The sequence below is a fragment of the Prionailurus bengalensis genome, chromosome A3 (assembly GCF_016509475.1).
Source record: "Prionailurus bengalensis isolate Pbe53 chromosome A3, Fcat_Pben_1.1_paternal_pri, whole genome shotgun sequence".
NCBI classification, from domain to species: domain Eukaryota; kingdom Metazoa; phylum Chordata; class Mammalia; order Carnivora; family Felidae; genus Prionailurus; species Prionailurus bengalensis.
The window spans coordinates 81003094-81023277 of NC_057354.1; the positions used below are offsets into that span (position 1 = coordinate 81003094).

Here is a 20184-nt window from a genome sequence, read left to right on the forward strand (position 1 = left end):
TCATTCTTTTCATAAAGCTTTTAAATGAATTATATAGTAATCCATGGTTCATAACATCAGTAAACATCAGCTAGCTTAACTGTGGCATTTACTATATGTGATTTAAAAAAAAAAATTCTTATGTGTTTAAGAATCCTGTTCTCCTTACACCTTTTAGTTGCAAATGTCTTATAGTTCAAAGATGTCTACTTAAAAACTAATCCTTTTGGGCTCTGTAAAATGGACCTTTTGTCTAATCAATGCAAATTGATTTTCCTATTCTATATTGACCTCTTAACCCATTGACTGTCCATAGTAATTTCCTTCTTTACCTGATAAGGTACCTGATCCATAATAAGCCAATTCTAATTAGTTTAGAAACTAGAAATTTAAGTTTTAAGGGAAAGCCAAATGAAACCATATATATTTTTAAGTATGTCAATTAATATTGTGATTAAATAAACTATATGCTATTTATCTAAATGTAATCTTATCCATGTATAAAGGTTTTATTTTTAATTACTTTTGTATCTGTAATCTCATTTGATAAATATGACTGACAACGTTTGTATATCCTCATTTAGAAATCTGATTTACCTTATTTAAAAGCCTTCAGATAACTAATTTCCTTCAAATGGCTATCCAAATGTATCAAATTATAAATTGATAATGACTATAGAATTTGTCAAAATTATTTAAGAAGTTCTGTGAAACTTGCCATTGAAATAAAACGCACAGGTATGCTAAATGGTATTTTTCCTCTTGATAAAATTTTTGTAGTCATGATGTAGCCTTTAAAAGAGATTGGAAAGCTAAATAGTTGAAAAGTGGGTATAGCAGATACTATTTATATGGCATATATATGTATGTGTAATATAAAATGTATGTATATATAGTATGTATAATGTATGACTCATTATACAGTTTATTCTTTATAGATTCATTATACATTACACTGAATACAGAGTATTAAAAACACTCTCTCATGTATAGTAAGTTAAATTATCCCAAAAATACAGCTTGATACAATACAGTTGACTTTTAAGGCAGATAATGCTTCTGTCCCCAAACCAGTATTATTACCAAATACCATCTTAAAAGGAGAGCCATGATACATTTAAAAGATCTCATTTTTATGGGCAGTCCTGTCCCTATATACCAAACCTGAAATCTTGAATAACTTAACATTTTATCTGCCTTTTCTTCTACATATCAGTATAAAGTCATTTTTAAAGAGGGGGGGGAAAGTGTTTTTCTTCTTCAAACACCTTTAATACAATTGGTAGTTTTGTGAGGTTTTGTTCTGTTTTGTTTTATTGTTTAATTAAGGTCACTGTTCCATATGTGATTGTGCCAGTTTCTGTTGCTGGTTGAGGGAAAAAAGAGACTTGAGGAAAAAAGCAGCCTGTTGATGACAAATAAAGACACTTTGTTAGTAAGAGGCCTGTCCCACTAGCCTGGGCAGTGCATGGGCTGGGCTGTCCTAGACAGGTACTGACTGCGTGATGATCAGTTCTGTGAATACAGTGTCCTTTGAGCCAGGCTTTAGAATGTACGCACATACAGTTCAGTAGCCTTTTGGAGTGTTAAAACCCACAGAAAAACACATGAATAGGCAACACTAGTTGGTTTTGTTTTGCCTTCCTTTGTTTCAAGGTTCATTCCTCTTTTCTTTCCTGTATCTTCTATTTAGTAGCCATAAGATGGTTTTCATAATAAGTAAACTAAAATATTTTCAAATAAATCTGCTGCTAAAACCATTTACCAGGAGAAAAGCACAGAATGTTAATAGCCATATAGCACATTGAAAGAAATATTAACAGCTTGGTTGAGAGGGAAAAAAATTCAATATATCCATTCTTCTGAAAATCCATAATCACTTTGGCCTGTTTTTTGCCTTTTTTTTCCTTGAGGTGTTTTTCATAGCAGGAGTTTCACTCTACTGAGCTAAGTTGTAGGATCCCTTAAGCTAACAAACATCTTTTAGATACTTTTCCTATAGTTTTTTTGTTCCAGATTATTTAATGCCCCCTCAGGAAAGATAAATTCATTTCTGCACACATTGGGGTGGGCTTTTAGAAAGTGGTGTGTTCATTTTCTGCACAAGAAATGGATCTTCTCTAGGATTTTGTACATCTTGATTTATTCTTGGCTTAGAGTTTGAAGTGGGTGCTCTTCTAAAGGGATTTATGCATAGGTTCACTATTTTTGTAGTTATGGTTTATATGATAAGCTTTTTATATTTAAAATCAATATGTAATCCTGTGGAGGAGCTTATCCCCTAAAACCCCATTTGTAAATCTATTTTAGCTTTGTTACACAGCACAGCCACAGTCTTCCATAGATTGATTAGGTACAGCAGTAGAATCCTATCAAATGGCCTGCTCTGATGATGATGCAAACTCTTTCAGGATTGCTAGTTGACTGGAACTAAAGATAAGACTTGACTGCAATCCCCCAATGTGCTCTTTACAAAACTAGTGTTAATTTTCATCAAAGTGCCAGGCTTATTTATAGTGGCAAGGTTGAAGGTTTACTACAAGAACTTTAGGTCCTTTCTATCGAAGTATTTATAGGTATTTCTTTTGCCTTTTTTCCAAGGTAATTATCAACTTCAGCAAATAAACTCAATCGGGGAATGAATAATTGGCCCTATATATAAAAAACAGATTTTTAAATTAACAAAACAGCTCAGTGCAGATGGACATAAACAGAATCTCTTTATTTCAACACTTTGGCTCAAATGCAGCATCAAAACTTAATCCTATTTGTTGCAAGAGGATATGGCTTTTGTAGCAAAAGTACACTGGAATCTTTAAATTAATCAGAAGCTACATTGTAGTCTGTTCAAGTCAAAGTCAGTGTATCTAGCTAGCTGTGACTGGTGTTATAGGTGAGTAATCCTTTCTTAAAATGCATAACAGGTAACACATAGACTTACATGCAGGTTTTTAAAACATGACATTACATCTAGGTGAAGCTATTAAAAGGGAATTTAAAAAATTTTTAAATTTAGCCATGAACATACAAATGTAAATCTTGATCAGTTTTAAAGGTATTATTAAATTTTTCTTTAAATCATCAAAATAGTTTACTTAACTTCCCAAGTCAGCATTCAAATATGTGTGTGTGTGTATAAATATACTCCCATGAGAAAGCAAATGCCAAGTAAAAGTAGTCTTGCTAGTATAAAATCTACTCACTGCACAGAGCTATTTCCTCTACAGTTGACTAATATTTTGTAGATAGATACTAATGTAGCAATGACAAATTTAATATGAGAAATCCTTAAATTTATGCTGCAACATTTTAAATTCTAATGTCAGTTAAATTTGTGAAATGGTGAAAATAATCTAAATATTCATAACTAAAAAATGTTTTTGTTATTGTTACAGAAATGTCATTATTGAACTAGGAACAAGTTAAGATTTTTAAAAATTATTCAATACTTAAGTGGTTAAAAAAGAAAATTTTCTCTCATCCATAGTGTTAAAGCCTTATTTATCTTGATATTTCTAATTATTAATTAAAGCTTTAAAAGCGACTGGTCAAGTACAGAGAAAGAACAATTTAATTAAGAAAATTATAGGTCTGTTAAAATTTATTTTTTCTTGGTTTTAAAAATTTCTATAATTTTCAATTTAATATATTTTTTAAGTGTATGGTGGAAGAAATTTATTTCCCAGTTGTAAAGCTCTTATCAAAATGTTTTGGAAGAATTATAAAGCTTATAATATGAATGATTTCTTGAGGTTGAAGGTAGAAAAATTAATATTCATCAAAACTGGTAATCTTAATAATTATAAAATTTAGTTACAAATCTTCTACAAATTTAGCAGATTTTTCTCTGAGTTAATATTTCTAGAACTACAGTTACCTGAAATTAGACTAGATGACCTTAAAGATCTTTCCAACTGGAGTGTCTATTAATTTTTCTGCTGTGTAGAGTAAGACTGATTAAGAACAGGAGTCAGATTAGAAAATTGTCTAGCATTCCTGACCACAGTTGCATTTAAATCCAAAGAATAAATTGTGGTAGATATGGCTTTTCTTCAGTGTTGCTGTTTTGTTATTATTTTTGTTAATTCTCATATTCAGAAAAAACTTTCCATAGTAATAGTTTTACTGCTTCCCATGCTATAGAATATTTCACTTCTCTTTTTACAAGAACGCGTAATGGGACCAGTTATTTAATGTCCTTATTTGTGTAATTTTTGTATCAAATGTGGATAATTAATACATGGCATGTTTCATATGTATATATGTATGTATGTATTTGAGCTTATAAAGAAAGGAATAGTGATAGAATTGAATAAGCCATTCTAGCTTTTTGCTGCTATTCTAACCTTTATTGCATGATGATGCATCTAATTTTTAATTTGTAAATACAAGATAGAATTCCCTCTAGCACCATTTGCTTTCATAAAGCTGCTGAGCAGTTTGCTGTCTTGAATAAATTTTGCTTTGGAGGGGGTCGGGGGGATTTGAACCAGCACATTCTTGTGTGGTTTGTGAAGATTCACATGGTAACCAGCGGTGTGCATTGTTAGGTTTATCTGAATAAGCACCAGCCATGTGAGTTTTAACATGATTGCCCAGGGCAATGGAGAGAGAAGAGAGAAACCCGAAAGGATTGCACTCCTCTCTGTTTTTTTGGAAAGTGCATTTGCTGGGGGAGGGGGCTGCATGAGTCAGTGCAGTGGCCAGGGTTGGTTCTTTTTTTTTTTTAAAGCTGGTGTCCTGTTTCCCTCTAGGTCCTCATTTGTTCTGCTATCTGCCTCATCATCTACTTCTTCTTTTCATTGTTTACCTTCCTAATGAGGGAGGCGGGGTAGACTGGGGGTTGATTGACAGCTACAAGCCCTTACAGTCTGGCCAGAGAGCAGTTGGCTTTGGTTTTAAAAGTGCTTTAAATGTTCGATTTGGTCCTGTTTTTATTAAACGAAACTGCTGCTCATCTTAAGGAAATTACCAGACGAGCGAAGATTAAGAAATATATTATGGGGTCCTAAAACCTTCAAAAACCCTGCCACTACCCATGGAAAGCGCACTGCCCATCGGATTTTCCAACCTTTAACGTGGGGTTTCAAAAAGAAGTATGTAATTTTTCCTTTGCAAAAGTGCTTTGATTTTAAACCACCCAGCAAACCTCTCCAAAAGAAAACTGGCTGTGATGCGATCGAGAGCTGCAGTGTAATATTGCAGAGCAAATTTATTTTTTACTTCAAAGAAAAATGCTAATTAGCCGATTCACTACTTTTAAAGTTATTGTGAAGCATATGGCGCCCAGTGTGAGATACATCCAACTGCTAAAATAGAGCGAAGAGGAAATTAGCGAAGAATGGGCTGTATGGGGTGAGCATGGGGGTGGGGGAAGAAGGATAGGTTCTCAAGCAGATTCTCCAGCCTTTTCAGAGTGATTTTTATCGCCCATCTCTGCTTCCCGCCCCCTCATTTATCCACTCCCCCCCCCCCAACCCTCGGGCTGATCTCTTCTGGGCCTCCGGCTCTCCCTACCCCCTCTTTGGCAAAATCAGGTGCGCACCTCCGGCTGACAACCGGCTCACACCTGGCCTCTTTTGCAGGTTCCAGCCCAGCCGTAGCCATCTTCATCTGTGAGAAATATTTAGGAACTGGGGTTTTAGGGTGAAATCCTCTTCAGGACGGCCATTACCCCATAAAACACTAGTTAGTGGTTCTGTAACATGGTTTGCGGAGAGATACAGGGCAACTGGAAAAGGCGGGAAGGGAGGCGGGTTTGCCAAGGTCTTGCGGGTGGGTAACGAGCCTCCCGTCCTCTGCAGACTGGCAGAAAACCGAGGCCCAGAAGCGACGCGAGCAGCTCCTGCTGGATGAGCTGGTGGCCTTGGTGAACAAGCGCGACGCGCTCGTCAGGGACCTGGACGCGCAGGAGAAGCAGTGAGTGGGCAGTGGGGTCGGGGGTCGAGTCTCTGCCGCCAGCCGAGGGGCCGAGAAGTTTGTGGAAAGTTCAGTCCAGAGGTCTCGAGTGGGTCGGGGGCAGCGCCCCCCTCCCCGTGCTGGCCCCAGGATTCTTATTCCCGCTGGGGCTCAGATTGCGAGGTGAGAGGGGAGTGCAGCTCTGCCCTCCACGTAGAAAAATAAATGTATTTCCTGTTTGACTTCCAGGGCTGAAGAAGAAGATGAGCATTTGGAGCGAACTCTGGAGCAAAACAAAGGCAAGATGGCCAAGAAAGAAGAGAAATGTGTTCTTCAATAGCAGCCGGACCAGAATCTCCCAATATTTTAATCCTGGGTCCCCCGACCAGAAAGTGTCAGATTCGTTGTTGATTTAAAACTTTTAACATTTTTTCGGGGCTGGATTGTACTTCTTTACCACCACCCCCACCCCTTTTCCTCCCTCTTTGCCAGATAATATACAAAACTCCAAAATAGCTTTGTTTAAGGATTTGTGTGTGTGTGAGTTAATCATTTTCTTGAAATCATGTGAAATAAATTTGCACAGATACCTTGTGAGTGATTGGTATTGAGAGTGTTCAAGAGGCTGTTCAAAGAAAAAAGAAAAAAACCTTTCTCTTATTATTTTCCCCTCAGTTTTTGATGGGAGGAAAATTTGGAACATTTTTGTTGTTGTTGTTGTTGTTGTTGTTGTTGTGTTAATAGCATAAATGGTGGGGAGGGGGGTGGAAGTGGGGGTAAGAAAAATGTCATGAATGATTTTTTTTCCAGTCCTGCCATATGTAACACTTGACTCTGTTACCTAAATTTTATAGTTAGATCATATTCAATCTACTTATTAAACTGTGTTCTATTTACCAGTGGGATTTTCTGCAGTTGTTTTGCATTTCACTGTAAGGATAATAGAGTTCCTGTCCTCTGCTTTCCTTAGAGGATGGCCCTTTAATGTAGCCTGAGACAAGTCCTGTGATTTGAAGGTGAGCTGTGAGGATGGGGCTAATTGACATGCATCAGTTTACAAAGACGGTCTTATCATCTGAGAATGCGCCATCTTTTGCTCTGGATAATTATTTATTACATCTAGCTTGGTTCCTACATTTTGTTGGGTCTCAACATTGGCTCAAGAATGCTGTTAATATTTATTCTGTATTGATAAAAGTCTGTCTTGCCACTATGAGTAAGTCCCCCAATTAATATTTTCTTCTCTAGCATAGCACTGTCATTTTTTGTGTGAAAATGGTTATCTGTTTATTTATTACAATACTGAGTCATATATAAATTTTCAATAAAAGCAGAAACTTTCTTACCTTAACCACTGCTGATACTTCCTTGCAATGAAAACTTGACACTGGTTTGAGAAGTTCCTGTATCCATAGGACTTCATGTGGGAGAAAATGGTCCTCTTGAATGCAGAGCAGGTACTAGGCTGTATTTGGAGCTGAGTAAGTTTATACGATCCCAAAGGGGCCCTGCTGACACACAAATGCGAACTGAAATACAATTAGTCATATTTTTCTTAAGCAGTGTAAACTATTCTCTTTTGTCAAGAAGGGTCATCTCTGTTAAAGATTTAAGGAAACTTGTGATTCCACGGCACTGAAAAAAATGCTAATAATATCTTGACGAATTTTCCACGTTATTTTCAATTGTTAATAAGGTTGCACTCATTAGGAAAAATTATGACTTCTGATAACCTGTAAATCTGTAGGTGCTGAAGTGAAAGAAAGAAAGGTTATTGTCGGCAGGGAGGATACATGCGTGCAGGTGTGTGTATGAGATGAGGGAAAGGGAACTTTTAACAAGAAGTTCTAGGCTACAGAAAAAAACTGGCGATTTTATGGTAGTTTCCATCACTCCTCTAAGAGGTGTCCGAAACAAAGCAGGCTCGTTCAACAAGTCTAGAGACAGAGAAAACAGTCCTCTAGCATTTATACTTTAGTCTAGATCACACATACATATATGTAAAAACACACACAAATCTACACACACACACACACACACACACACACATCGCGTTCGAAAAGTAGACAGCCGCCTTCATCTGGCCAGTCTTTCAAAATGATAAAACTTCCTACGGTAGAATTTCTTCCTGACAAGGATTGAAGTTATTGGAAAGTTATCAGAACTAAATGAAATTGAGTTTTTGTCCTCTTTATTCAAGTAAGAGAGCGGAGCTAGCTGCCGCTCTCTGGGGGAAGCTCTCAGAACCCTACTCTAACCCCTGGGAAGCAGGCAGATGAAATCGCCAGCCCCAAGCAGCCTGGGGCTTGGGCTGCCAGCATCACCGTCCCATTTACGCTAGATTCGGGGAAGCTTCCCTCCCGAGGAGACTCGCGGAGAGGCGGCTCCCCCACGCCGCTTCCGACCTGTCAAGCGACAAACCTTCCCCAGCCCCACATTTGCTGTCCCTCCTGCCCCAGTCCCGAGCCTCGCGGGGTTTCCATTTGGGCTGCTGTGTGGCGCCCGCACGCCCCGCAGCGGCGGCGGAGCGCGGACCCCTGGGACTAGTGGGGTCAGGCCCGGGGCGAAGGCGCCGCGTCCCGATTTCGTCGCGTTGTGCCCAGAGGTTGCCCGCCGAGCGCAGGCGCAAGCCCAGCGTGCCGAGAGGCCCGGAACCAGAAAGCCCGCGCTGCGGGAAAAGAAGCTATGGGCCCGGGGGTCGCTGGGGAGGAGGAGCATTGGCAGCAGGCTGGCTGGGGCACAGCCCGCAGGCCGATGCAGAACTTCCGCCCCTGGCCGGGATCCCACGACCCCGGAGCCAAAACCCCTCCCACTGTCCCAAGTGTCCCCCAGAGTCTGGCCCGGCCTCGAGGTCACCTGGGTGCTGGATCCGGGTCCCAGGGCCCAACTCCCACTCCCCCTCCACGGCCCGGGGGCCTCGAGCTGGGTGGACGTGCTCTCCCTCCGGGATGCCCCCCTCTTCCTCTCCCCGCCCTGCGGCCATTGCTGGAACGGTCGCGGCTTCTGGCCCAGCGTCTCCCACCTGGACATTTGCCTAGCGACGGCCGCCTCAGTCCTCCACGCCGCGCACCAGAAACTTTCATCTCAGTCTGTCTCCCTCTCAGCACTCCTCCCTCTCCCTCTCTTTCTTTTCTTAATCCCGGGGTTTTATGGGTTGAGCATTAAGAAAATTCGCCTGCAATTTGGGATTAGATAAATACTCTCATTAGGGGGTGGGGGACTGTGCTACTTGATACCTCCCAACTTCCCCGAGACCGTGGCAGCATCTGGAAGCGAGAGCGCCGGACTCCCGCGTGGCGGGCCCTGGGGACTGCCTGAGCACATTCCAGCGCGCACAGCAGCCCCACCTCTCCGCGCCGGACCTCGGCCCCGCGCTGCAGCTGCAGGCGAAACAGGGCGCGGAGGAGGCAGGAGTGCGAGAGGTTGCGGGGCTGGGACACGGACATGCACCCCGGCACCGGACGGCTATACCCAGGCACAGAGCGCGCAGGCCTGGGCTAGGGCAGCGCCGGGCTGAGGACGCAGACGCTTTCGCCGCGCACTCCAGGACTCCCGCATAGCCTTCCCTCACAAACTAGTGCCCTCCTGCCCGCGCCTTTCCCCAGAACTGAAGGCGCGGGTGTATTTCATTTCTTTCTTTAAGCCTTTGCACCATCGCAGGGGCTCTGAGCCGCGGGCCTCGCGGGCTACTACCCGCGGGGGCCTGCGAGAGCCTAAGTTGTGTCCCCGCCCGGGTCAGCGCTGCGCTCTGAGCAGTTTCTTTCCCGTTAAAGCTTTTTCTTTCTCATGTTTTTCCTTTTCTCTCGTTCTTTTATTGTTCTCTCTCTCTCTCTCTCTCTCTCTCTCTCCTTCTTTCCCTTTTGTGAATGGGCTGCGGTGTCTTTGTTCTGGAGAGAAGCGCCCGTGTCGCTGACTTTTGTGAACCAGAGAAGGATCTTGTAAAACCTCCTTTTCTCCTTCATACTCCTCCACTCCCACCCCTCCTCCTTTGCCCCTTTGATTAGATGTTCCCTCATCGTCCAAAAAAAAAAAAATGTAATTTCGTTGGTCTGGCGGCCACTTTCTTTGAACATTAGCTCGCTTTCAGCTCCAACTTCAATTAGAAGGAGTTGATTTTGAGAGATCAACAAAAGAACCGACCAAAGCCTTATTAAAGGTCCTAAGAAGATCTCCCGGGTCCTTTGAGAAGCAGTTAAGGAAACAGTGTGCCCTCCATCATATTCTGTTACCGTATTTTATTCGGACTCCAAAGGAAAGTGTCGCTTGGGGGAGGGGGAAGCACTTTGATGAGCGGCGGCCGCGGCCCCTTTTCACTCAGCGGGCTCCCCCTTCCTTCTCCTCCTCCTCCTCCTCCTCCTCCTTCTCCTCCTCCTCCTCCTCACCCAGAGCCCAGTCCGCTCCCGGTGCCCGACCTCGCGGCCCCGGCAGCGCTGGCGCTTCCCACCGCGACGCGCCTGGCGGCTCCTTGACTCGCCCTTACACTTACTCCTGTTCAAACTTTTCACTCCGCCAGTTGGGATGGAGGGGAGGGGGGATTAGGAAAAGGAGTAGGAATTCCTCGAAAGGGAGTAAAGTGGCGCCTAATATTCAGAAGGAGGTGCCACTTACATGAATTGCCTTGCTCAGGGTTGGGGCGAAAACATATTTTGGGCGCTTTGAAAAGTCCACACAGGCACACGGGTTTGAGAAGTTTGTTCGGCCGGGAAACGGGCTTCGCCAGTACGAACAATCCGGGGAAACCCCAGAAGGTTCCTTCAGCGGTATGTGAGAAAGAAATTGAGGGCAGGGGTCTGTGGCCACGTTTTCCACCAGACTGTCCCTGGTAGAAGGAGATCGGGAAGAAGACAGAGAATGAGTATGAAAGAGAAAGTTTCCTTCCTATCAGAATCTTTCGATTCAGAAGCAGTGTGTGTGTAAGGGGTAGCAGACGCTGGCTTCCAACATTTCAGAAGAAGCGTCTAAGATTTGCAAACACCCTTCGTGGGGACTGTGAACCCCAAGAGACACCGAGGAGTAGGTAAGTGGCGGAGCCTCCCCTGCGGGTGCCGTTCCGGGCGCGGGAATCCCGAGGCGCCGAGGCGGGATCTGCGCACCTAGAGCTGCTCCTGCGCTCGGCAAAGTAGCCTGTGCCAGCACGAGCCGCCCGCGGCGTCGGTCTGCAGGTGGCGGCGCGGTGAAAGAAGACGCTGGGGCCCGCGGCGCCGCGAGAGGGGCCGGGGGCCCCCTCCACTCCAGCCCGCGGCTCCGGAATCCTCGAGCCCACAGCCGGGCCGCCGAGCCGGGTGGCGCGCGGGAGAGAGAGAGGGAACCGGTTCTCCAGCACCTCGCCTCCTCTCTGCCACTCCCTGCCGGGCGCCGAAAGGGCGAGGGAAGGGCGGGGACCCCGGGGCGGCCTCAGGACCGGCGTCCCTCTCTGTGGACGGGGCTCTGGCGCAGCGTTCGCTGTCTTCGCCTCGCTCTGCGCGGCGTTTGCCAGCCAAGCCCTGGAGTTAGCGCGCCACCGGGGCGGGGCGGGCGGGCGGTGAGGGCGGGGTGCAGGGGGCGGAGGAGGGCGGGGGCGCACGGAGGTAACCCCCGGCTCGTGCTGCCATTGCCCGGCTCCCTGTCACTCAGCCCGCGCGGGGCCGGGGATTGGCAGCATAGCCCCGTTACGCACTCACCTCGCGTTCACATACCCGGGGAGGGCAGTAGAAAGGTGATCAATCTTCATCAGGCTACATTTCCAATCACCTAAACAACCCGGCAAGACAAGCCACTCCGACAAGGTAAATCGCTCGATTTATTTAGTTTGCAAAGTGCCTCTGCAGGACTTCCCCAGCCCCCACCGCCTCCACGTTGTACCGGGAGTGCAACTGCAACCGCGAGCCACCTCCCAACTCTGCCCCTTTCACCCCCACCCTACCCCTTGCGGCCCCTCGGCGCGGTCCCGGGCGAGGTAGTGTCTCGGGAACGCGTAGGGCTTTGCCAACAAAGTGTCTGTGCAATAAAGTGAAACCTGGAGGGACACGCACAAAGCCACTGGAAAGAAAGAGAAGGAAGGAGGGAAGTTGGGAAAGAAAGAAATCCAGGGATCCTAGACCAGCCGCTCGGCCCGGCGAGTAATTCCTGTGCCGCTCTGTTTTGCAGGTTGGCTGCCCCGCGCGGGTCTGTGTGAGGGCGCGAGGTAGATGGTGAGCGGCCCCGGCAGCTGAGGGCAGGTAAGGAGAAAGCCGTGGGGCCGCCCTAGACTCCGGGAGCTCGTCGGTTGTTCTTACCTCCCCTTCCTCAAACGGGCCCCCGCTTCCTGGGTCCCCGGCAGGTGGGCGGGGCTGGGGAGCGGCCTCGCTCCCCTCTTGGTGTGCGGACGACCCGAGATCTCTGCGTTGGCCCCGCGCCCCCTCCCCCGCCTCCTCCGAAGTAACCAAGTGCTAAGTTTGAAGAAAGTCTTTGAAAACTCACGCTGCAGCCTAGCAGAGACGCCGCGTTTTGACGTCCCATTCTCTTTGGGCCCTGGAGCCCTGGCTGTTTCCCTCTCTCACCCTTCCCTGCAAACTGTGTTCCCCCAGCCCAGACCGTGGGTTCTGATGGATAGGAGTAGGGTGGCTTCTTTAGCTCTTACTGCTCTCCCTGAACTAGCCCGGGGCCCAGGCCTGCTTTGGATTCCCGCGACGCGGGGTGAAGCGACAGGTACCCCGGGGGGCCCCGGTCCCACTCCCCCAGCTGTATTTCCTACCCTCTGAGAATAGCGCCTCTGGTTGGAGGCAACCGGGGAAGCGAGGCTTCGACTTTCCAGTGCGGGTCAGCGCGAGCTCTGCCGCCGAGGCCTACTTGTCTCAATCGGGTTATGGGGCCGCGGGTTCATCTAGTAGGATAGGAAGGGAGTACACGAGAACGCTGCACTGAGGCCTCCCAAATCCGTGAGACCTTTTGGGGAGCTCGGCGGGTCACCTTTCAGCCTCCGCCGGGACGACATTGTCCGCAGCCAGGACCGGGCAGAAAGAAGGACCCGCTCGCATTCGCGAAGAAGGGCCTGCGGCGGTGGCCAGGCGCCCCTGACCTCCCGCCGCGTCTTAGAGCCGCCACCTCTACAGTGGCCCCTTCTGCGTCTTCTGGCCGCCTCTGCGGGCCCTGGGCCTGTAACTGCGGTTAAGGTGTGGTGGGATTCCCGGTGAGCAATCTTTCAAAGTCTGGGCACAGAGAGGTTAACTAGAGGGGTGGCTGTGGGCTCTGGGGCCGGGACCCAGTGGCAGAGACCTTTGAAGGAATGTATTCCTCTAAGTGGGTAATGCATCTCAGAGAGGCCCAGGCGCTGCGAGCTCCCCGAAGTGCCTCACCTTGGCTCTCTGGAGCCTCTACCTTTTGGTCCCGCTTTCAAAAAGGTTTGAAACAAAAGGAAACAACCCCTTATGCCCTGGGCAGCCTGCCTCACTGGCGCGGAGTAAACGTTTGCTTTTGCAGTATTGAGGCCTGCTCCTACCGGACCAGAATTTTGCCTAGACTTGGGACCTTGTACACTCCGCCTTTCAGGCTCCGACCTTTCCAGCTTAGCCCTGCTTTTAACCTCTCCTCACTCTTAGTGACGTCCTAGGAGTGTCTTTTACCCTTCCAAGTGCGAAAAGAGTAGATGATGATCCAGAAAAGCTTACTTTTTTCAAAGAAGCTGTGGTTTTTAGACTAAGGCCTTATAGAGCCGAGTTGACCGCCTCCCGAAGTTCCGTAGCCTCCCCATTCCGTGGCTCCTTGCCTCAGACAAGACAAGGAAGCCGAGATGGCTCCCAATCACTGTTTACATGTGTCTCCTGTCTCCATAGGCCGGGCCCCCAGGCGCCAAAGAGCTTGAAGGACTGCGCAGTGGGAGCCCCGCACTGCGCCAGGCCCCGGCCCCCTGGATCCGTCGGGGCGCCTCCACCCAGCTGTTAGCATGATGTCTTACCTCAAACAACCCCCATACGGCATGAACGGGCTGGGCCTGGCCGGGCCAGCCATGGACCTCCTGCATCCTTCCGTGGGCTACCCCGGTGAGCACCGGTACCCGCCCCCAGCCCCTGCAAATCTTGGGGATCCCCAGACTCTGAGTTTGAGCACACATTTTTGTCGCTGAGCAGGCCCAGGGAGCCGGTTGGCTAGTATGCCTACAATGCACCACAGGCTGCAGGCTCACAGGGCAGTCACCGCTGGGTGAACTGGGCCTGGGCAGTGAAGTAGTGTAATGTGTGCTTTCCCAGCCTGGCCACACGGACAACCTGTTTCCTGTTGTGGTCCCACCACCAGCACAGGGAGCATTTACCTCAGGCAGTTTCCCATGGGCGGCCTTGTGTGTGTGTGTGTGTGTGTGTGTGTGTGTGTGTGTGTGTGTTACTATGTGTATCTATTCCTTCCCCCCCCCACACCCCCCCCTGCCAATATTGAGTGAGGCCCTAACTATTGAGTTAGGGCCTAACACTCTCTAGGCCCTAACAGGAAGAGCCAAGATTTCCTCATGAGAAATGACTGGCAGAGATGAGGAAGAGGGGTTCTTTCTCCCTAATTAAATAAATTGTCCTCTACATGGGTCGTTTGCACCAACTTTTGCACTGCGGATGTGGAGAGCCTGAGCAGAATCCTGGCTTTTTGTTTGGTTTTGTTTCCTAGCTCCCACTCCTTCTCCCCCATGTATTCTTTCGGAAAGTGTTTTCCGGGCGGTGTTTCTGAGCACCCCTTTACCATCCTCCAGCCGGGGGGTGTGTTGGGGGCAAGGGGGCGAAAACAGGGAGATTATATGACTTCTTTTTCTTTCCTAACCTCTGAGAAGTAGGGAAGGGGGCAACTCTAAAGTCTTGAAGACCCACTGGTTCTCAGTCGCACGCATGTACTTTCTCCCACCTGTGGCCTCTCAGGCTCGCCTCCCGGGGGAGTTTTTCTTTCGCTTGGAGCTCTGCTCTCTTTTGCAACGGCCTCGCACAGGGCCTGCCTGAGGCCTATCTGCGTCCTCTAGCGTGGGTCCGCGTGGCCACCGCTGACCCGAGGCGCCCCCGCGTGTTCCCTCAGCCACCCCGCGGAAGCAGCGGCGGGAACGCACTACCTTTACACGCTCACAGCTGGACGTGCTCGAGGCGCTCTTCGCCAAGACTCGCTACCCTGACATCTTCATGCGCGAGGAGGTGGCGCTCAAGATCAACCTGCCGGAGTCCAGAGTTCAGGTGTGCGCGCCCAGGGCTCCTGGGTCAGGGTAGGGGCTCTGGGACTCGTTGGAGAGGGCCTGGGAAGGGTGGTCTGGTGTGGGGAGGGCTTACAGACTGGGCAATTCCTGCCAGACTCCCCCTAGCGCTCAGCCCGGGCCTGGAAGAGGGGCAAAGTCAAAGGCACTAGCTTAGAGCACTGGATTCGACCCTTGGTCCCAGGGCGCCTTCGGTATTGAAAATCCTTTTTATGATTTTGGGAGGATAAGCAAGGTTTCCTAACGTAAAGTGCCCAGAGGGCCCGACACTTGCCCCTGCTTCTTCGGCCATTCCAGGATTTGGCAGTTTTCTTTGGGGTCTTGAATTGTGCCTTCGCACTTGCCTTGCATCCCGGGGATCCTGGAAATGGAAGAGTGGAGCTTGGCCAGAGCCTGGTGCCCTGTCGGAGTGCGCTCCCTGGGTGGCGCAGGTTTGATTAGATGTTTCCTTTGCCCAGAGAGGATGCCGAACACAAAACCCGGCTACCGGCTTTGCTGTTTCTGTTTTTGCGGTGAAAATACTGTTTGGATTATAACTCAGAACTCTCCTCAAGGGCCTTTTATCTCGCCTGCTTTCCCTCGAGGCTCGAGAAAGAACCAGGAATGTTGTGCCATGTACCAGGGCCCTCCAAGAGAAGTGAGAACTTTGTCCCATTTGGTTCCCCACTTGGAACCAAGAAGCCCAACGAAATTCTGCTCAGGCTTCCTTCCCTAGTCCCCCGAGTACTGCCTCTGTTCAGCCTCCCCGCCTTGCTCCTGCATCCGCTCAAATTCTTGCTTTGCCCAACGCTGGGCCTCCAGGGGACGACTGCCTCCCACCTCAGACTTGGTGACTGTCCTGCACTCTCCTTCGTGCCTCTCCGCAGTTTCCTCAGCTCTATTCATAGAAGACAGGGCCTCCAAACATACATGAGGCTGTTGGGAAGCAGCCAACAGCAGAGTTTAGATATGGCTGAACTTCTGGCTGGACAGACGCGAATGTTCCGCCCTAGGGCAGAGTGGCGCTGGGGGTGGGGAGGTGCATGTCCCTACTTTGCCAGAGGAGGATCTTTGATCTGAAGGTTGGGGGAGGGCGGAGGAGCTGGGAACGCAGGGGCAGGGGCTGGCCCGGTGGGAGATGAGGAGGGGTGGAGGCCGCCGTTGGAGAGCGATAAGAGATCCTAAGCCGGGCGGTGGGTACAGGGGCCGGGGAGTAGCAGGCTCTACTCACCCCCCTGACACCCTCTCCCTGACTCGGCCCGCTGCAGGTCTGGTTCAAGAACCGCCGTGCCAAATGCCGCCAGCAGCAGCAGAGCGGGAGCGGGACCAAGAGCCGCCCAGCCAAGAAGAAGTCGTCCCCGGTGCGGGAGAGCTCGGGCTCGGAAAGCAGCGGCCAGTTCACGCCTCCCGCTGTGTCCAGCTCCGCCTCGTCCTCCAGCTCAGGATCCAGCGCCTCCGCCAACCCAGCGGCGGCAGCGGCGGCAGGCCTGGGCGGGAACCCGGCGGTGGCAGTCCCGTCGTCGTTGAGTACGCCGGCTGCCTCATCCATCTGGAGTCCGGCCTCCATCTCGCCGGGCTCAGCGCCCGCGTCGGTGTCAGTGCCCGAGCCCTTGGCCGCGCCTAGCAACGCGTCGTGCATGCAGCGCTCGGTTGCTGCAGGCGCCGCCTCGGCTGCAGCCTCTTATCCCATGTCCTACGGCCAGGGCGGCAGCTACGGGCAGGGCTACCCCGCGCCCTCGTCTTCCTACTTTGGCGGCGTGGACTGCAGCTCCTATCTAGCGCCCATGCACTCGCACCACCACCCGCACCAGCTCAGCCCTATGGCACCCTCCTCCATGGCCGGCCACCATCACCACCATCCGCACGCGCACCATCCGTTGAGCCAGTCCTCAGGCCATCATCACCACCATCATCACCACCACCACCAGGGCTACGGCGGCTCAGGGCTCGCCTTCAACTCTGGCGACTGCTTGGATTACAAGGAGCCTGGCGCCGCCGCTGCTTCCTCGGCTTGGAAACTCAACTTCAATTCGCCCGACTGTCTGGACTATAAGGACCAAGCCTCATGGCGGTTCCAGGTCTTGTGAGCCCAGGAGTGGGAGGAAGAGGAGATGAAACGCAACTACCTGCGCCCTCCGTGGTCCCCGTCCTGTTGCTGCTGCTGCACCGCCCGCCTTTGCCTCGGCTTCTGCAGACCTGAATTTTCATGCCCCTGAAAGATGCCCTTTGCCTGCACTGCCGCCCTCATCTTTCTGCCACTTTGTTTGGGGGATGTGCAGACCCGCCCACCCCTTGGATGAGGGGACAGGTGCTTTGGCTTGGCCCACAAGTTCTATATGGGGAGAGCTGTGTGCTCTCTTCCCCATCCCCTAACGAACTCCTAAGTCACTCTCCTCTGGTGTTTCTGGGCAGTTATTATGCACTTGCAGCCTTCGGAGGCTCTTGCTCTGACTCTCTGTTTGAACCGTACACTTTTATTTATTCTTTCTGGACACTGGAATCACTAACTGGCATGTGTCTGCCCACTGGAGTGCACCCACACTCTACCCCAAATCAAAACAACCACTAAGTGTTTCTCGCTTGCAGACTACCGCCCCTTCAGCAGCCCTCGGTCCCGCTCCCCGGCTGCAGGCCAGAGCTTTCCGGCGTTTTCTCCTCCCCAGCGGGATGCGCTGGGGCACGGCTGGAGGGAGGAGCGCGTCCCTAGCCTCTCGCGCACAGCCCCGCCCTGCGTAGAACTGGCTCAAGCTTCCGCCTCGGCGGGAATGCTGTACATAGTCGGGTCCGTTCCAGGGACCATTTAAACTTTTTAGTTGCTGTTGGTTGAACTGAGCATATCTCGTCTTAGCGCCCAGGAAATAGAACTTTAAGATATATACAGCATATATATACATATATATACACACATATATATAAAACAAAAGCAAAAAATATTTTCCCTCTGTCCCCCTCCCTCTCTTCCTTAAACGATGGCGCTTTTATTTTTTCAGTTGTTGCAAAGCTGTCCTGCTCTCTCACACCTTCTCCCTCTGTGTATTTATTAAAGAGAACCTTTTGGTTCCAGGAAGCTGGGCGCGGAGGATAGAGAGGGTCCGAGAGTGTGAAGGAAACGACCAAGTCAGGGTACAGGGGAGGGGGCTAGGCTGGGCGGGGACGCAGGGCTGAGCCCTTCACCCGGTCGAAGCACAGAGTCGCAGTTCCGGTGTAGAGACCAATCACAAAACAAAACAAAACAAAACAAAACAAAAAACAAACAAAAATACGGCATTATGGAAAAACAAACAAGTCAACCCAGGCCCCAAACCCTAGTTCCAATTCCTCTGTCGGCTTCTCTCTTTTTAAACAACCCTGTTTCGTCTAGTGAGTTTTTAGTGCACCTTCATTCTCCGAAATCTGCGGAGAGCCCGCGCCTGTGTATCAATTTTGGCTTTGGCCTTTTCGTCCAGTAGGTGGGAAAGTAATTTGTAAATTTGATTTGTCCGATGTGAAGATCACAAATTACTTGTTGAAATGTAAGGCAGTCCCCCTCCTCCCCTTTTATCTACATTATTTCCCGAAAATAAATGCAAATTAATGAACGGCTTGTCAGTGTTGCTCTTCTGATTCCAGCCCCCAGATCCTGGTCTCGGGGAGCCTAAAAGGAGGGGAAAAAGTCCCGTGTTAATACCCTCGCGTGTTAACAACCTGTGGGAAGCAGAAGGCCAAATGATAGGGAGGGAGGACGTGGCAAAAGGAGTCTCCAGAGATGGTCTCTTAGGGAGTGTTCTCCCCTCCCAGTCAGGTCGGCCCCTTCCCGCGGGCGTTTTGACCCCGCATCCCCTCTCGCCATCCTGGACAGAGACAGGTGTCAGGACTCAATTCCCGAAGCAATTCCTTTCTCTTCAGAGGCAGGAACCTGGCACTGATTTCTTCACCCTAATTGCCTGCACCAGACAGAAGAAGGGGAGGGAAAGAGGGTCGGGAGGCGGGAAAGGATAGCTCTGTAATGCTTTCAGAGCTGAGCCAAAAGGAAAAGAAAACAAAACGACAAAAAACCGATCCGTGTCCTGCATGTTGGCAGCAGACAACCTTCCTTTCTGCTGAGCTGTCCCGCGTGGCTTCACGGCGACTAGGGGATCCGAGTCATTCCTTCCATGTGCTAAGATGTCCCTCTAAACCCCCAGGCCCTTGCCATAAGTAGCCAAGTTATCTTTTGCGTATTGTGAAGTTTCTTTCCAACGCAAACATTAAGATCTAGGAAAGCCGACAAGGACGCGTTTCACTTTGGCAGGGGAAGAAGACTCCCCACTTGCAGCAGGGGGTCGGAAAGGACGGTTCCATCTTGTCTTGAGAGAAGACCAGGAAAGAGGTGGGGATGGGGTGGGATGATCCGTCCAGAAAACCCAGGGACCCGGAGCTGTCCAGATTCTGTTCGGCCCGAAACCTACTGGGTGTAAGGCCCAGAAGCTGCTCAACTTGCCCACGGACGGGAAGGAAATAAGGAAACAACGAAAAGTTTCCTGCGAAGTGACCAACACACCCTATTCTGTTTATTCCGTGTAAGACCTGAGAACACAACGCGAGGCCGGGTTTGGAGAACGAGCCCTCCCTCAGAGTCCCGCGCGGAGCAAGGTCTTAGGGCCGCGAGCTCCGGTTACAGAAAAGCCTCTTCGGCCGCGTCCTCCCTCTGGACTCCGTAGGCCCGGCTCGGGCGCACTGCGCCTCCCCACTCCAACAAACCCATTATCCCAGACTCAGCAGAGGCCCGCGGGAGGGCGCAGCCGCGGCCCGCCGGCGCCGCCCCCGGAGGAAGACCCCGAGCGCAGGGCCGGGCCGCGCCCGCGCGGGCTCCGCCTTGGGCAGCGCCTCCAGTTAAAGGCGGAGCCAAGGCCGGCCCGCCGGGTGTGCCGTGGCCCCTCGGGTGCGGGGCCCGCACGTGCCGGAGAGGCCGGGGCGATGGCCGGAGCAAAGAGGCTTCCAGCCCGCGCTGCACGGGCCTGGGCACCCGGGTTGGAGGGCTTCCCGGGCGCTCCCCTCAGCCCACCCTGCCCGTCCCGCCCCGGTTCACGCAGCAGCTGCCAGTGGCGCTAGAATGAGTGGGGTGCTACGCTGCCCCCACCCGCAGTTCCGAGGCGGGTTCTGGGGGAGGGGGGCAGCGGTCCTCTTGGCTGTTC

At 50.2% G+C, this 20184-nt stretch overlaps 2 protein-coding genes across 19 annotated transcripts in view; both read left to right on the forward strand.

Annotated features, from left to right (window-relative positions):
- The window catches only part of EHBP1 (EH domain binding protein 1), a 363403-nt gene extending 356175 nt beyond the window's left edge, over positions 1-7228 (forward strand). For all 15 annotated transcript variants that reach the window (XM_043603483.1, XM_043603493.1, XM_043603482.1 and 12 more), the window contains 2 exons: positions 5784-5898; positions 6127-7228. In XM_043603483.1, the coding sequence (XP_043459418.1) occupies positions 5784-5898; positions 6127-6217 (206 nt within the window). In that variant the 3' untranslated portion in view covers positions 6218-7228. The remainder of the gene's footprint in view (positions 1-5783; positions 5899-6126) is intronic.
- Positions 7229-8903: 1675 nt separating this feature from the next.
- Positions 8904-18609, forward strand: OTX1 (orthodenticle homeobox 1). Of its 4 annotated transcripts, none has more exons than XM_043603497.1 (5): positions 8904-10894; positions 12004-12074; positions 13668-13874; positions 14884-15035; positions 16300-18609. In XM_043603497.1, exons 3-5 carry the CDS (start codon positions 13778-13780, stop codon positions 17116-17118), a joined length of 1068 nt encoding a protein of 355 aa, XP_043459432.1. In that variant the 5' UTR covers positions 8904-10894; positions 12004-12074; positions 13668-13777; the 3' UTR covers positions 17119-18609. The 4 variants fall into 4 exon arrangements, with proteins under 4 accessions (XP_043459432.1, XP_043459430.1, XP_043459431.1 ...); XM_043603495.1 differs by lacking the exon at positions 8904-10894 and adding an exon at positions 11446-11642; XM_043603496.1 differs by lacking the exons at positions 8904-10894; positions 12004-12074 and adding an exon at positions 12926-13024.
- Positions 18610-20184: the final 1575 nt, after the last annotated feature.